This window comes from Artemia sp. Qi Xiang Cuo, chromosome 3 (assembly GCF_049724085.1).
Source record: "Artemia sp. Qi Xiang Cuo chromosome 3, ASM4972408v1, whole genome shotgun sequence".
Classification (NCBI taxonomy): Eukaryota; Metazoa; Arthropoda; class Branchiopoda; order Anostraca; family Artemiidae; genus Artemia; species Artemia sp. Qi Xiang Cuo.
The window spans coordinates 79,199,708-79,217,345 of NC_142796.1; the positions used below are offsets into that span (position 1 = coordinate 79,199,708).

The window sequence follows — 17,638 nt, forward strand, 5'->3', positions numbered from 1 at the left end:
TTATTTTTAACTTGATTATCGTTATAAATTCATTCTTTGTCTTTCTTTCCATTCTTAAACCAATGTTATATTTACCTTTTGCATTATTACAGCCCACTATATATACATTTATATAAATTTATATGCAGTGTTACAGCCATACCAATTATTCTCCTTTCCTTTTTTATTCTTTAATAGTAATTCTACTCCAAAAGGAGCGCCTTAGCTCCGCCTTCGAGTTCAACTGAGAGATAGACGCGTGCAGCCGCCTCGATTGACCAAAGCAACACCAGTTGACGTTAGCTTTTGCTTTGATTTGGACCAAATTAAATAATGAGTGATAGTGAGATAGTGATTGGATTGTTGGACAATTTAGTCGATGAAGATTATGATCGTGAGAGGCGTGGAAGGCAATATAAAGCTCATTCGCGTCGCAGAATACTCTCAAGCGAGAGTGATAGCGATAAAAAAAATGGATCTCGGAGCCCAGAGTTTCAAACTCGTGCTCGGTATGGCTCTCGGAGCCCAGAAATTAGTTCTAGGAACGAAAAATCTTGCTCTCGGAGCCTCACAAAAATCCATGACACAAAGCGGAAGGCTTCTCCGGAAAAGCACAAAGGTAAATGATTAAAAGAAAACACGTCAAATGACGCTCTATTCAAAAAGATTTCTGAAGAACGTTCTGGTACCAAAGAGGGACCCAAGATCCATAAGAAACTTGCCAAAGTTGCACATAGAGCTTTTTCTGAGCCTTTGGAAATAGTGAATCTAAACGAATTATTTGAGCACCACCCTAGGCCTGCAAATACCGAAAAAATTGTTCCTCCAAAGGTGAATAGAGAAATTTGGGCTATTCTCTCATCACAGGCTAAACAGAGGGATGCTAAGGCACTTCAAGTGCAGCGGACAATTGCTCACTCAACATTTTGTGTTTTAGAGGCAGCAAATGCGATTCTTGAGCTAGAAAACGAGCATATTAAAGAAAAGGTTGTCAAAAACCTTACAGATGCAGTGCACATGCTTGGCCTCACCAATTACGATCTAAGTTTAAAAAGACGTCATGCGATGAAATTTGAATTGAGCCCAGATCTCACTGTAGCATCGGCTTTATGTGCTCCTGAAGTCAAAGTCACGGAGTATCTTTTTGGCAAAGATATTGCCAAAACAACGTCTAAAGCTAAATCCGTGTCGGATTTGAAAAAATCATTTGGAAGACCAAAAAAAGTGCAAGGGGGGCCTATCATTATCGCAGATGGCAGAACGAGGCCCCACGTCCAAATTATCGCAGAAGGCGGGACCAGGACCGTCAAGAGGCCCAAATTCCAGAATTTCCAGAAAAGGGATAGCAAATAGCTGGTATGTACTATTTAACATACCCCACCCTTGATTTTTATGTTTTGTTGTGAATTTCAATAGGCGGTCACAATATTTGGCTGATGCTTGTAAAGCTGGGAGAATTAGTAAGTACATCTCAAAATGGCAGTCAATAACCAGTGATTTGTATATTTTGAATATTGTAGCCTCAGGCTATAAGATTGAATTTGAGAAAACATCACTAAAAGCTTTGAAAACAAAAAACAGAAGTCTTACGTTTGAAGAAATACAGGATATAAGAAAAGAAGTTGATATTTGATTGCATAAAAGTGTTATTGTTAAAGTACACGACTTCAGAATAAAGGAAATACGTTGTATTTCTCCCGTTTTTACAGTCCCAAAGAAAGTTGGGTCTACACAGTTTATTCTTAATCTTAAAAATTTAAATGAAAACATTAAATATTACCATTTTAAAATGGAAAGTGTTCATTCTGCGGTTCTTTTATGACGAAAAATTGTTATATGGCCTCTATTGACCTAGTCGATTTTTATTATTAATGCCCTGTTGATTTTTATGATCAAATTTGGCTTTGTCTTAAAGTTGACCTTTGTTATGCGTTCACTTCGATGCCGCATGTCCTATCATCTGCTCCAAGGACACTTACAAAACTTATAAAACCTGTTATCTCTCTGCTTCGAAGAAAAGGGTATTTGTCAGTTACGTATTTAGACGATTTTCTCCTTCTGAGAAGGTCATATTTACAAAGTCAAAATAATGTCTATGAAAGAGCGAAATTACTGTCAGAGCTGGGGTTTGTGATCCACCCGGGAAAGTCAGTTCTCATTCCAAGCGAACAAATAGAATTTCTGGTTTTTTTGTTAGATTCGCGATCAATACGTATTTTCCTGCCGGAAAGAAAAATTTAAAAAGTTATAGATTTGGTTTCAAAAATTCTTAGTCAAAAATTGATTACGATTCAAGAATTGGCTAAAACTCTTGGCGTTCTTGTTTCAAAATTTCCAGCAGTAGAATGAGGGCCTTTATATTACCGAAAAGCGGAATCGTTGAAAACTCAAGCATTAAGGTACGCGAAGGGTAATTTTGCAGCTAGGATAATTTTGATATCTAATGTAAATTCGGAACTACAATGGTGGTTGGATATTGCCAATCATGCTTCTAAAGCAATTGAGTCTAGATCAATTGACAAATATTTGTGTAGTGATGCGTCGAAACTAGGTTTGGCACTCGTGGATAAATATTCCATGAAAACGGCCACAGGTGAATGGTCCTCAGAAGAGAAGAGATTTGATATCAATGTCTTAGAAACGAAGGCCGTCTATCTGGGATTAAAATGTTTTGCCCATGATATTAAAGGCATGATTGTTCGGCTTCGTTCTGACAATATAACCACAGTAGCTTATATAAATAAAATGGGAGGATCAAAATCTAAATTTTGTAATTATTTTGCAAATAAGGTCTGGCAGGTAGTATTGCAGGGCAAAGGGTGGATATCGCGGATAAAGCATCACGAAAATTTGATAATGAAAAGGAATGGAAATTGGATTCTGAAATATTTACTATTTTGAATTTTTTGGTATGTCAGTCAATAGATATTGATTTGTTTGCGACTAGATTAAATTTTCAGATTAAACCATTTGTTTCTTGGAAACCAGATCCAGAATGTTTTTTTCGTAGATGCATTTGCAATGAATTGGAAGCATTATTTCTTTTATGCATTCCCCCCATTCAGTTTACTTCTGAGGACCCTTCAGAAGGTGGAAACAGATTAGGCCACTTGTATTTTGATCTTTCCAAATTGGACCACACAAGTATGGTATCCCTTACTATTAAAGCTTTTAATGGGAAGTCCAATATTTCTACCAAATGATATTTTTACTTTGTCTCTCCCACAGAAACCAACCTTGCACCATCCATTGTCCAAGACGTTACACCTAGCGGCTTGTGTCGTCTCCGGCAAGGGCTTTACCACCAAGGATATTCTCCCTCCACAGTCGATATTATCATGGATGGATGGCGGGATTCGACTAAGCGCCAGTACAAAGTTTACATTGAAAAATGGATTAACTTTTGTGGAAGAAACACAATCCAGGCCTTGGAGGCAACTCTATCGGAAACTTTGACATTTCTTACGGAACTTTTTCACTCAGGTGTTGGATGCAGTGCTATTAATACTGCGAGGAGTGCTTTATCGGCAATTCTACCAAGCCTTCAGTTAGGCAGTAATCACATCACCAAGAAGTTTATGAGAGGTGTCTTTAATAGCAGGCCTAGTCTACCCAAGATTTCAAGTATTTGGGATGTAAAATATGTATTCGATCTCTTTAGACTGCCAGCTTGGGATATCGAAAATCTTCAATTAAAGACACTAACACAAAAATTAGCAGTTTTATTGATTTTATCAGCTTGTGAAAGAGTTCAGTTTTTGACCAGTTTATCACTTAGTAATATGGTACATAATGACGATGGAAGTTTTGATTTTCAAATCAATGTGTTGTTAAAAACAACGAAACCGGACAACTACAAATCAGTAACTAAATTTTAGCTTTTTCTAGTGTCGTCCCTGTGTCTGGTGACGCACCTAGCTAGTTATTTTAGAATGAAATCATAGCCGAGCAGAAACGATGCCGTTTTTGATACATATCGTAAACGTCATGCTGCTGCTACAAATTAATTTATTTCTGGATGTATAAAAGTAGTATTATTTTTTGCAGGTATAGAAATCAGTCTTTATGGTGCTCATAGCACACGGTCTGCCTCAACGTCCCACCTTAAAGCAAGAGGAATTGATGTAGATCAAATCATAAAATATGTAGGCTGGACAAAGGCCAAAACATTTGCAAGGTTTTATAATAAAGCAATTGAAAGTGGTCACCAGTTATCTGTCTTTTGAATTTATTCACTGTAATTTGTTATATTTGAAATATCTTACTGTAATTGAATTTTTGTACAACAGCCTCTTCTTATGAATACGGCTATTATTGATCATTAGTGTTGGTATAGCTCATGCTGAACTTTAAAATCTCAGTAACTCGAAGGCGGAGGTAAGGCGCTCCTTTTGGAGTAGAATTGATAAATTAAACGAAAACTTACCAAGTTTGAAGTTTGGTTGTAATTCTACCCCAAAGAAGGAGCGCCAGCGTAGCTGAGAGTTCAACTGCCCTCCCAATTTCCTTTCCCTTTGACCTCTCAGCGTTTCATCATGAGCTTAATCATTGCATATTATAATGACTTTACAATACTGGCGTTGTTTTGGTCAATCGAGGCGGTTGCACGCGTCTATCTCTCAGTTGAACTCTCAGCTACGCTGGCGCTCCTTCTTTTGAGTAGAATTACAACCAAACTTCAAACTTGGTAAGTTTTCGTTTAATTTATCAATTTCTGGTCGTTTTGAGTTTGAATTATTGTAGGCTTTTTATTTCTACTGATCTTAAGTTTAATATGACCTTTACTTTTCTTTAAAAAAAACTTTCTTTTTCGTACAGTTTTATGTATATAAAGTTTTATATATATATATATATATATATATATATATATATATATATATATATATATATATATATATATATATATATATATATATATATATATATATATATATATATATATATATATATATATATATATATATATATATATATATATATATATATATATATATATATATGTATATATATATATTTATATCGTCGCGCACAAACAGCTCCTCTCATTTGAGAGGAGCCATCAGAGGTCCAATTACCCTGGAACACGTATTTTGGCAGAAGCTTTTTCAAAATGCCTTTGAAACCAACTTGAGATTTCGAAACCTATTTTTAATCCCCAAAAACAACTAATAATAACATTGCACTACTAATTACTGATTTTCATGTATGTGTTGGAATAAATTAATTTAAAATTAGTTTCTTCAAAATTAGTGTTCCAACGTTGAAGCCAAGTTTCACGTTCAAGAGAGATCTGACTTGTCTACCCGTGAAAAGATCTAATGTCGCTTATGTTTATTCCGGTTTATACATTCTCTGGAGCAAACGCACCTCGGTCCGGGTTCTTATAATGCGTGAGATAGGGAAAGATCATACCGCTATTATATATACTGTGCTAAATACAAACAAGCATGCCTAGCTCATGGCATTGGTTTCGACGATAAACTATGATTTGATGCCTGAGAAAGGATTGGCACTATCCAATGTGCCTTCTGAAATAAAAATACTCTTCGCACAGATTATTGTTTTTGGAAATCCTTCAGATCCAATAGATCTTTGGGAAAGATGCAAAAATCAGTCGGCAGCGGATTTGTTCAAGCGCGACTATCTTAATTGCAGTATCTGAAGATACTGCAATTAAGCGTGCTCATCGTATTATTGCATCAAAGTTAAATACGATGGCAATAGAAGGTCAAAATTTTAGGTTTTGTGTGGAACGATATGGAATGGACATATTGAGTCCTATAAAATGACCAAAACCTTGGGATTCCTAAACTATAGTGAATCAGCTTTTACTGGAGAATATTTTACAGGCTGTCAATGATCCTGATTATGTAGGGAATTTTTTTTTCAAAGATGGACCAGGCAGTACCAGCAAAAAATTTGTTTAAGAACCTTTTATCACATTCTGTGTGGTGAAAATCGCAAAAGTAAAATATATGGCTTATACAGGAATAGCATCCATTTATTGCCATTTGGGCTAACAACACACTTTGGCTTGAAAGTTGCGCTTTCGTCAAATTCAATTTTCAGCATAAGACCTGGTTCAGACAAAGCTTTGAGAATTAGCTTAAGAGGAAGTTTTCCTATTTGACGAAGCACCGATGTTACCCAAGTATGGCTTACAAAATAGAGATCAGCTGTTGCGGTCCATTACAAATTCGCATTTACTATTTGGAGGGAAAATTCTAGTTGCTGGAAGTGATTTCCGACAGTGTTTACCAGTTCAACTCCGAAGCAACCGCAGTGAAACAGTTGAATTGTCAATAAAAAAGTAATCTTTGGAAGTATTTTTAACATATTTCCTTAGAAAAAGAATATGCAGGTCGATCCTGAACAGGAAGCACATCTTAGACCTGGGAAACGGGAATCTTCCCAAAAATGACCTCAATGAAATCGAATCACCGGAAGATATAATTTCCGGTGTACAACGAAGAAGTTACTAAAATAAATATGAAAATTATTTATCGCCACTCAGGGGAATACAAATCTTATGAAAGTTACGATTCTCTAAAAAGCAAAGAGCAAAGAGGAATCGATTTCACTCCAGAATTCCTGATATTGTAGATTTGCCTTCCCAGGACTTAAAAAAAAGTAGTTATGTTTTTCATAACTTAGATATTTCAGAAGGGATATGCAATGGAACCCAACTTATTGCTAATGAATTATTTAACAACGTAGTTAAGGCGAGTGTAATTACTGGGGGAAAATCAGGAAACGAAGTTTACCGTTCTCGAGTTACGCTCGACTCTAGTAAAGGTCAAATCGTATTTAATGTTCAACGACATCAGCTTCCACTTTGATCTGCATTTGCAATGGCAATACATAAGGCGCAGGGCCAAACTTTTCAATTTGTAGGTGTTGACCTCCGTACTCTTGTTTTTATCGTGGTATGTTGTACTTAGCATTTTCTCGTGGTAAAAGCCAAGCATAGCTTAAATGTTCTGCTACCACCTGAAAATGAACGACTAATATATGATGTTGTGTGGAAGAAAGCATTGACAACCGCAAAAAAAACATTTTATTGTTAGAATTATGTGCCTTCTTTAATGTGCGTATGTGTTTTTGTAGAATTTCCCTCGAAGTTGGTTATATAGTTGTTGTTTTTTCTTAAAACTAGCATATTGACATTTATGGCCACAAGAATGATCTAAATAGGTGAAAACTAAAAGGAAGAATTCGTATTTTTCCCAGATTGGTTGTATCGAATCTATGGCAAGGCCATGGCATCAAGACGAAGTTCACATTGTGTGCGGTTAGAACCCAAGCGACAATGAGGATCAAAATATAATTATAAGCCTGCCACGTAGCCGTGCCGGGGACCGGTGGCAAAACTACCGGTGTTCCGTTACTATATATATATATATATATATATATATATATATATATATATATATACATATATATATATATATATATATATATATATATATATATATATATATATATATATATATATATATATATATATATATATATATATATATATATTATATATATATATATATATATATATATATATATATATATATATATATATATATATATATATATATATACGTGTATATGTTGTGAAACTTACTTGTACAATCCCAAGGCTCGTCAGATCTGTCATTACAATCATATTCCTCGTCACAATACCTGTCCGCAGATATGCATGTTCCGTCTTTGCACTGGAATTCAGACAGGTCACATCCTTGAGAAAAAGCTAAAAATAGGGCCAGAAAAAGACTCAGAGACTTCTTAACCATCGTCCGCTGCTTTTTATCTGTAACGAATAATGCATATAAGCAAACTATAAATAGATTGCAAGCTTACTTTTTTCGTGATTTACCGCCAATCTGTGTCTTTAGGACAACCCATAATACATTTAAATAACAACAATATACCAATAACTGTTGTTTTTCTTAACAGGTGAGCTAAAAGTGAAATATAGACAGCACAGGCAGTGACGTCTATTTTTAAAAAATTTTGAGGGGTGAGGAATGTATTTTTAAAAATCTAGGGAGGAGGGGTAGATTTGTCTTTTTTCAGTTTTTTCGAGGAAAATAGAAAAAAACGCTATTTCTCAATAAAAATTCCCCAAAAAGATATTTTCCAAAACTTAGGCGGGGGGGGGGCAAAAAAGCTATAAAAACAAATACTCTTCTGTCCTCCCTGAAACTAACGCCACTAATTACGTGATAAATTTTATATATCTTAGTATTTTGAAGGAGTTATTATCCGAAATATGCCCAGCACACGTGGTTGATGTTACGATTCCCCTGGCCCTGGGACTCGGACATATAGATTTGAAGCCTTTTGGAAAAAACAACTTTTTTGGCCCGTCCTGGAGCAAAACCGATTTTTTAATTTTGCACTGGCGTTCTTTTGGATAAAGTACTTGAAATTACAAGTTTCAATCCGATCAGAAAAAAATCTCATTTTTGAGGTTCCCATGTCCCAGCCCAATTTTTGTATGTTAGGTTCCCCTTGGCCCAAGGACTTACGTTTGTAAGTGTCAAGTCGTTCGGACAATTTCTCAGACCCTTTGATCTGGCCAACTATTTTTTCTTTTTTTCTTTGTAATGGGGCTTCCTATGGCCAAGAACTTCAAGATGATTATTTCAAGCTCTTCAGAAAAAAAAAGTGTTTGGGTAATATTCCAGCAAGCCAATATTTTTTCTACTATTTTTTCTTATCCTTTGTCACAAGGACTTGCTCTCAACCTAAGGGAAAAATAAAGTCTTTGACCCGCATCAGGGCAGAGAAGCTTACTTCCCCCAGACTCAGTATTACTTTTGTGTGCGTCGTAGTGTTTCCTTGGCTTTGTATTTCACAGGTTTAGATTTCAAGCTATCATAGGCAGCGCAATAGTGCTGCCTAAGTAAAGAACGATGTTGGCACAATGTATTATTTATTTTTCAATACAGGGGAACTTCGTATCGAAGGATATGTCTTAGAAACTTCGAAAAGGGCCCATTCGATTGGAAATTGGAATGGCTAGTACCCTTTTTAACAGTTAAAAGTAATTGAAAGGCAACTAACACCCCTTCTACGCCCACCATTTCTCCAAACACATCCAATCAAAATTTGAGATATTCATTTTTTTTTCAACGTAATTGAAAGTTCTGGATATTATGTCTTTGAGGATGATAAACCCCCAGTTATGCCCTGGGGGATATAAAGTTTTTATAGAGAATGTTGTCAAAGAAACTTCAAAAAGGTCTCATTCAATTGAAAATTGAAAGAGCTAGTGCCCTTCTTAATAGCCAAAAGTGATTGGAGGAAAACTACCACCCCTCCCACGCCCACCTTTTCCCCAAACACATCCAATGAAATTTTGGGATAGCCATTCTGTTCAACGTAGTTGAAAAGTCCAGAAATTATGTCTTTGTGGATTACAATCCCCCCACATACATCAGCGCAAGAGTTGTAAGTTAGGCCCTGGGGGCATATAAGGTTCGAATAGAAAGCATTCTCGTAGAAACTTCAAAAAGGGCTCATTCGATTGGAAATTGAAAGGGCTAGGGCCCTTTTTAATAATCGAAAGTGATTGGAGGGTAACTAACCCCCCTTTCATGCCCTGCATTTCCCCAAACACATCCAAACAAACTTATAGATAGCTATTTATTTTGGCTATCTCAAGAGGTTTACTTAAACCTTTTTTCCATACCATCCAAGAGGTAAAGATCTTGGTACTTTATTTTTAGAGGTTCCAGCAGTTTCTTTTTTTGGTTAAGATTTAGTCAAATATTACTTGGGAATTGTACAAGCAAGTTGGAAACTAGTAGCCAACTTACCAATTGACTACTGTATCAACATTTTGACATAGCCATTTTGTTCAGCGTAGTTCATTTACAAGATATATACATATATAGAAAATATTTTTTTGAAGAGGACACTCCCCCACAGCGATCAGGGCAAGGGTTTTAAGCTATGCCATGGGGGCATATAAGGTTTTTAAAGAAGGTGTTGTCGTAGAAACTTCAAAAAAAGCTCATTCGATTGGAAATTCAAAAGGCTAGTGCCCTTTTTAATAGTCGAAATTGATTGGAGGGCAACTAGCCCCTCCCCCAACCCCCATCAGTCCTCCAAACATAACCAAAAAAAATGTTGTGTTAGCCATTTTGTTTAGCGTAGTTGATTTCCGAATAGAAAACATATTTTTGAGGAGTACACTCCCCTACAACCCTCAGGGCAAGGATTATAAGTTATGCCCTGAGGGGATATAAGTTTTTATTGAAATCGTTGAAAAAGGGCTCATTCGATTTGAAATTCAAAGGGCTAGTGCCCTTTTTAATAGTCGAAAGTGATTGGAGGGCCACTAGCCTCCCCCCCCCCCACACCCATCATTCCCCCAAACACATCCAATAAAAATTTTGAGATAGCCATTTTGTTTAGCGTAGTTGATTTCCGAATAGAAAACATATTTTTGAGGAAGACACTCCCCTACAACCCTCAGGGCAAGGATTATAAGTTATGCCCTGAGGGGATATAAGTTTTTATTGAAATCGTTGAAAAAGGGCTCATTCGATTTGAAATTCAAAGGGTTAGTACCCTCTTTAATAGTCGAAAGTGATTTGAGGGCAACTAACCCCCCTCTCACGCCCACTTTTTTCCCAAACACATCCAATCAAAATTTTTAGATAGCCATTTTATTCAACGTAGTTGAAAGTTTTGGAAATTAGGTCTTTAAGGATGACAATCCTCCCCCTACAGCCCTTAGGGCAAGGGGTATGCCCTGGGGGCATATAAAGTTTTTATTGAAAGCGTTGTCGTGAAAACTTCAAAAGGGCTCATTCAATTTGAAATTGAAAGGGCTAGTGCCTTTTTTAATAGTTGAAAGTGATTTGATAGCGACTAACGCCCCTCTCATGTCCACCATTCTCCCAATAACATCGAATCAAAATTTTGAGATATCCATTTTGTTCAACATAGTTGAAAGTTCTGGAAATCAAATCTTTAAGGAAGAGAACCCCCTCAGAGCCCTCCGTGCAAGGGTTGTAAGTTATACCCTGGGGTATATACAGTTTTATTGAAAGTGCTGTTGTAGAAACTTCAAAAGAGCTCATTCAATTGGAAATTGAAAGGCCTAGTGCCTTTTTTAATAGTTGAAAGTGATTGGATAGCAACTAACGGCCCTCACACGTCAACCATTTTCCAAAATACATCTAACAAAAATTTTAAGATATCCATTGTGTTCAACGTTGTTGAACGTTTTGGAAATTAGGTCTTTTAGGATGATAACTCCCTCAGAGCCCTCAGTGCAAGTTGTGTCTGGGCATAAAGTTTATATAGAAAGTTGTTGCATAAATCATAGGCAGCGCGATCGCGCTGCCTAAGTAAAGAACGGGGACACTCGAGAACGAGAAAAGAAAGAGGGACTAGGTAAAAAGGAGGACACTCCCCACAGTCCTCAGGGCAAGGGTTTTGCGTTATGCCCTGGGGGCATATAAGAACGATGTTGGCACAATATATTATTTATTAATTTTTTCCTTTAGAGCAGGGACACTTCGAATCGAAGAAGTTGTCGTAGAAACTTCGAAAAGCGCTCATTCAATTTAAAATTTGAGTGGCTTGTGCCCTTTTTAATAGTCGAAAGTGATTGGTAGATGACAAACACCCCTTCCACGCCCACCATTTCCCGAAACACATTCAATCAAAATTTCGATATAGCCATTTTTTTCAGCGTAGTTGATTTCCAGATAGAAATTATGTTTTTGAGGACAGTCCCCTTTAGGGCAAGCCCTTAGGGCAAGGGTTGTAAGTTATGCCCTGGGGGCATATAAGGTTTTTTATAGAAGGCGTTGTCGTAGAAACTTTAAAAAAGGCTCATTCGACTGGAAATTCAAAGGGCTACTGCCCTTTTAAATAGTCGAAAGTGATTAGAGGGCGACTAAGCCGCCTCTCACGCCCACCTTTTCCCCAAACACATTCAATCAAAACTTTGAGATAGACAGTTTAGTCAACATAGTTCTAAGTTCATGATGTGTATGCATTGAAAATGACAACCCCCCCACAACTATCAGGGCTAATATTTTGAATTGTGCTCAGGGGGCTAATAAGGTTTTTAACTAGAACGGGTCCGCAAAATTTGAAAAAAAGACACTTTCGACAGGATATTCAAATGACCAGCGCTCTTTTTAGTAGTCGAAAGTGATTGGAAAGCAACTAGCAACCCTTCTACGCCCACCATTTCCCCAAACACATTCAATAAGGATTTTGAGATAGCCGTTTTGTTCCACGCAGTTCAAAGTTCAGAAAATTATATCTTTGAGCAGGACACTCCCCCACAGTCTTCAGGGCAAGGGTTGTAAGTTATGCCCTGGGGTTATATAAGGTTTTTATTGAAATATTTGTCGTGGAAACAACCCCACAGCCCTCAGGGCAAGGGTTGTAAATTATGCACAGGGGGCATATAAGGTTCTTATATAACGCGTTGTCGTAGAAACTTCAAAAAGGGCTCATTCGATTGGAAATTGAAATGGCCCTTTTTAATAGTCGAAAGTGATTGGAAAGCAATTAACACCCCTTCCACGCCCACCATTTCCCCAAACACATTCAATAAAGATTTTGAGATAGCCTTTTAGTTCCACGCAGTTCAAACTTCAGGAAATTATAACTTTAAGCAGGACACTCCCCCCACAGTCTTCAGGGCAAGGGTTATAAGTTATGCCCTAGGGTTATATAAGGTTTTTATTGAAATCTTTGTCGTGGAAACTTGAAAAAGGGCTCATTCGATTTGAAATTCAAAGGGCTAGTGCCCTTTTTAATAGTCGAAAGTGATTTGAGGGCAACTAACCCCCTCTCCCGCCCATCTTTTCTCCAAAAACATTCAATCAATATTTTAGATAGCCATTTTATTCAACGTTGTTGAAAGTTTTAGAAACTAGGTCTTTAAAGATCACAACCCCTCCCCCCCCCACAGCCCTCAGGGAAAGGGTTGTAAGTTATGCCCTGGGGGCGTATGAGGATTTTATTGAAAGCGTAGAAAATTCAAACGGGCTCATTCAATTGCAAATTGAAAGGGCTAGTGCCTTTTTAATTAATATTTGAAAGTGATTGGAGAGCGACTAACGCCCCTCTCACGCCCACCATTTTCCCAAACACATCCAATCAAAATTTTGAGATATCCATTTTGTTCAACGTAGTTGAAAGTTCTTTAAATTATGTTTTTTAGGATGATAACCCCCTCAGAGCCTTCAGTGCAAGGGTTTTAAGTTATTGCCTGAGGGCATATAAAGTTTACTTAGAAAGCTGTTATAGAAATTTCAAAAAGGGATCATTTGATTGGAAATTGAAATTGCCCTTTTTAATAGTCGAAAGTGAGTGGAGAGTAACTTCCCCCTTTTACGCCCACCATTTGCCGCAAAAACATTCAATCAGAGTTTAGAGACAGCCATTTTGTTCAACGTATTTGAAAGCTCTAGAAATTATGTATCTAAGGATGACAAATTCCCCCAGAGCCCCAAGGGCAAAGGTTGTAAGTTCTGTCCTGGGGGCGCAGAAGATTTTTATAGATTGAGTTGTCGTAAGACTTCAAAAGGGGCTCATTCAATTTGAAATGGAGAGGGCCAGTGCCCTTTGTAATAGTCGAAAGTGATTGGAGCGTAACTAACCCCCTTCTCACGCCCACCATTCCTCCAAACACATCCAATCGAAATTTTCAGATAGCCATTTTTAGATAACGTAGTAGAAAGTTCTTGAAAATTAGGGTCTTTGAGAATGAAATCCCCCCAGCACTCAGGGCAAGGGTTGTAAGTTATGCCCTGGGGCCATATAAGATTTGTATTGAAAGTTTTGTCGTAGAAACTCCAAAGGGCTCATTTGATTGGAAATTGAAAGGGCTAAGGCCATTTTTAATAGTTGAAAGTGATTAGAGAGCGACTACCGCCCCTCTCAGCGCCCACCATCTCCCCAAACACATCCGATCAAAATTTTAGAGATAGCCATTTTGTTTAACGTAGTTGAAAGCTCTGGAAATTTGGTCTTAGAGAATGACCATCACCCTAACACACCATAGGGTAAGGGTTGTAATTTATGTCCCTGGGGGCATATAAGGTGTTAATAGAAAGCGTTGTCGTTTCCAAAAGGGTTCATTCGATTGGAAATCGGAAGGCCTAGTGCTCTTTTTAATAGTCGAAAGTGATTGGAAGGCTTGGCATTTTTATAGTAAAGATCAAAGTGGGTATAATGTATTATTTACTGTTGTTGTTGTTGTTTAGACCAGGGCACTTCGTACTTTACTGAAAAAATACAAATGAATGTGCATTGTCAGTTTAATATACATATACTGACATTTAGTAATCAAAATGTTAATATTATTTGATTTATTAAAGTTATAAAATTAAAAACATTTATATTTTTAAGTAAAGTGCAAATTTTGTTCTGGCCTTGAGAAGGCAAAGGGGTTTTGCGCCCAACTTATGTTAATTTCTGCTCTTTTTGAGTTTGAGTCGGTTAATCATTGTAATTCTGGTCGTTTTGGGTTTCAGTTATTTATCGATGCTGATTTGTGGTAGTTTCACGCCTGGTAGATTATTTGATTTTATTTTTGCTCATTTTTGTTTAATACAGTTCTTTACTTTTCTTTGAAAAACTTATTTTGTGGAAAAGGTTTTTTTAATTAGTTAAAATAAATAACCGTGTCAAACTCAAAACGAGCAGAAATTAACATGAGTAGGGCTCAAAACCCCTATGCCTTTCCAAGGCCAGAACATAATTTGCACTTTACTGAAAAAATATAAATGTTTTTACTTTTATAACTTTAATAAATCAAATAATATTAACATTTTGATTGCTAAATACCAGCATATGGATATTAAACTGACAATAAATATTTATTTGTATTTTTTTCAGTAAAGTTGGCACAATGTATTATTATTTTTTTTTACAATGTATTAATTTCCCTTAAATCTTTGCTTACGACGTGCTCCCACCCTTTTCAGGGGTGACCTACTTTTAGTTTGGCCCTAGACAGCTGCCCAACAAGGACGATCTAGGGCAACCTGTCATCCTTTATTCGCAGAATGTCTCTGAACCATCTCAACCCCTATCTCATTCGAGCTATAGAAAGCAGAATTAACCCACATTTTTTGGTACAGCTTACTGTTGGAGATACGGTCAGTCAGTCAGGTACACAAAAAAAAAAATCCATAGGCAATGTATCTGGGAAACATCTAGCAAATACTCCTCCTCTATTCCGATCACCCACGCTTCAGAACCATACTTGACCATTGTCATCGCTGTAGCTTCTAATATTCTTTTTTGGTTGTCACCACCCTCCCAATTCAAATATTAAGGCTGGACCTATCACAGTTTCTTCCTCTGGACTTCTTAAGTACCTCGGGGTTGCTTCCGGGACCCCGATTTGAGCAACACGGTCACTAACTATCAATGTCTTGAGAGCAAATTTGAAAAAGTCATATGGACTTCATTCTAGAGTTGAAGGGCAATTTGAAAAAAAAAATGCTTGGTCGGCTTTATAAATCGTTTTTTACCCCTCATGTGTCTTTTTTGTGTCATTATGGGAGTTGTTTACCGCGTCTGAACATCAAAAATTAAATCTGTCTCCCTCATGACAGTTATTTCACCAAACATTGCAGAGTTTTTAAGATATGTGATAAGATGGATCTATCATTAGGCAGATTCAGCTAACGATCTGAATCAGTCGTAGATTTTCTGCTGGGTTGTATTAATTGTTTGTGAGCCATTGTTAATACATTTTTGGTGTTTGCGGTGATAAGTATTTTTTATTATGTTTGTTTCTTTCTCGTTTTCCATTTTATCTTACTCCACACTCCTCTTAGTGCATTTTGTATGGATAAAGGGTTCAAATATCTCATTATTATTATCCTAATCTTGGAGAGCAGATTTATCTTCCTATTATTCCAAACTTTTTTCTACTGAGAAAAAACACCATGGGCCTTGGCTATTCTATTTTTAACATCTTCATTGAACCCACCCACTTTACTAGTAATACTACCTGGGTAAGTGAACCTTTCCACTTGATCAACCTTCTCGTTACCCAACATCATTTCTTTAACTTCATTTATTCCTGGTCTTAGCCAATTAGTCTTCTTAACATTAATTTTCAAACGTATTCTTGCATCCTGAAGTCGTAAAATCTCTAAAAATTTATTCATTTTGCTCACATTTTCATCTAGAATGTTTAAACCATTAGCATAATCTAAGTCTAGGAGAGTTTTACTTCTCTAATTGTTTCCGTGTTCTCTCTTTGCCAAAAAGTCATAAAAAGTTCTTTTTCATATTCATAATCTTCAGTAGCTAATCTCTAGCTTCATAGCCATCACATTTAAAAAACTTATTTACCGCACTATCAGCACCTCGGGTCTTATTGTTTTTCAATCCTTTTAGAACTTCACTAATTCTTCCTCATAAAAAAAAAAAAATCTTGCTTCACGTTCAAAGTGCAACAAACTTTTTCATTGTTTTATATATTTTCCTGTATTTCTACAGGAAAATATATAAAAGAATTTCGGCCCCATTCCTGCCTTTAAGTGGATCATGTCCAGGTTGACATAGTGTTCATGTCCAGGTCAACTTAGCAATATGCCAGTACAATATTTTACTATTATGCCGTCTGGCGACATCTTCCAGATCTTCGGCAATTTTATCAATTCCCTCTATTTCACACCTCCTTAATTCATATTTTAATGCTTTTATGCTTAACGAATATTATGCCACTACGAGGAGGCAACACATAATAGATAACTTAACTAGGCAACACTCTTCAAGGTCGCCCCACAGTGCAGTTAGCAGTCATAGCTTTGGCCAGGAATACTCGTGATTATATATATATATATATATATATATATATATATATATATATATATATATATATATATATATATATATATATATATATATATATATATATATATAAATTTGCGTAAATTGATACCCCTGATGCTTACAGTTGAAACATTAAAAACGCAATAAAGTTAGAAAAAATCCAGATAGAATTTATCTTCTGAAAAAGAATAATTTCGCTTGACCTTTAGATAGTTCTTTTATTTACTTAAAATGAGTAACAGTACCAAACCCAACATGTATTCATTATCTCCTATGGAATTTTTGGAAAACTATTTTCGATACATTAAGTAAATTCACGAACCTATATAGACATCCTCTCTTGTTTAGCATTTGCTACTTATCTTATCGCCTGCACATGTCACACTGATCTACAAGGTCACAGAGCAGCAAAGTTCTTGCTCCTGGGAAACTAAAGAGTGGCTTTCTTTGCGCGATAGAGAATTAATCTTTGGAAAGCACTTCATCAGTAAAATATGTAAAAATTGAATGTACAGTACACATACTTTTTCTGCGACGAGACTTTAAAGTTACGTCAAAGCAAGCTACAACGTTCCCCCCGCCCTCTCTGTGGTAATCTGATATCTTATAAAAACATGTTTTGTCTTAAACAGCAAAATTCTTATTTTCTTTGTATAAGAAACATTGTTGGAGAAAAAACACCGATATTAGACAATATTAAGCATGCAGGTAGACAAAGAACTCGATTAAAAAGAAGGGGGATATTTTCTCCTTATAAATGAGCATTTTCAGACTAATCATTATGGTAAGTCTATCCTGTTGTGTTTCAAGGCTGGCGAACCAAATT

The 17,638-nt window shown here is 36.4% G+C and overlaps 1 protein-coding gene across 1 annotated transcript in view; it reads right to left on the minus strand.

Annotated features, from left to right (window-relative positions):
• LOC148954576 (uncharacterized) overlaps positions 1-17,156 on the minus strand; it is a 308,983-nt gene extending 291,827 nt beyond the window's left edge. The window contains exons 1-2 of the mRNA XM_089087156.1: positions 17,135-17,156; positions 7,598-7,783 (exon numbers count right to left, since the gene is read on the minus strand). Of these exons, the coding sequence (XP_088943282.1) occupies positions 7,598-7,766 (169 nt within the window). The 5' untranslated portion in view covers positions 7,767-7,783; positions 17,135-17,156. The remainder of the gene's footprint in view (positions 1-7,597; positions 7,784-17,134) is intronic.
• Between the last annotated feature and the right edge of the window lie 482 nt (positions 17,157-17,638).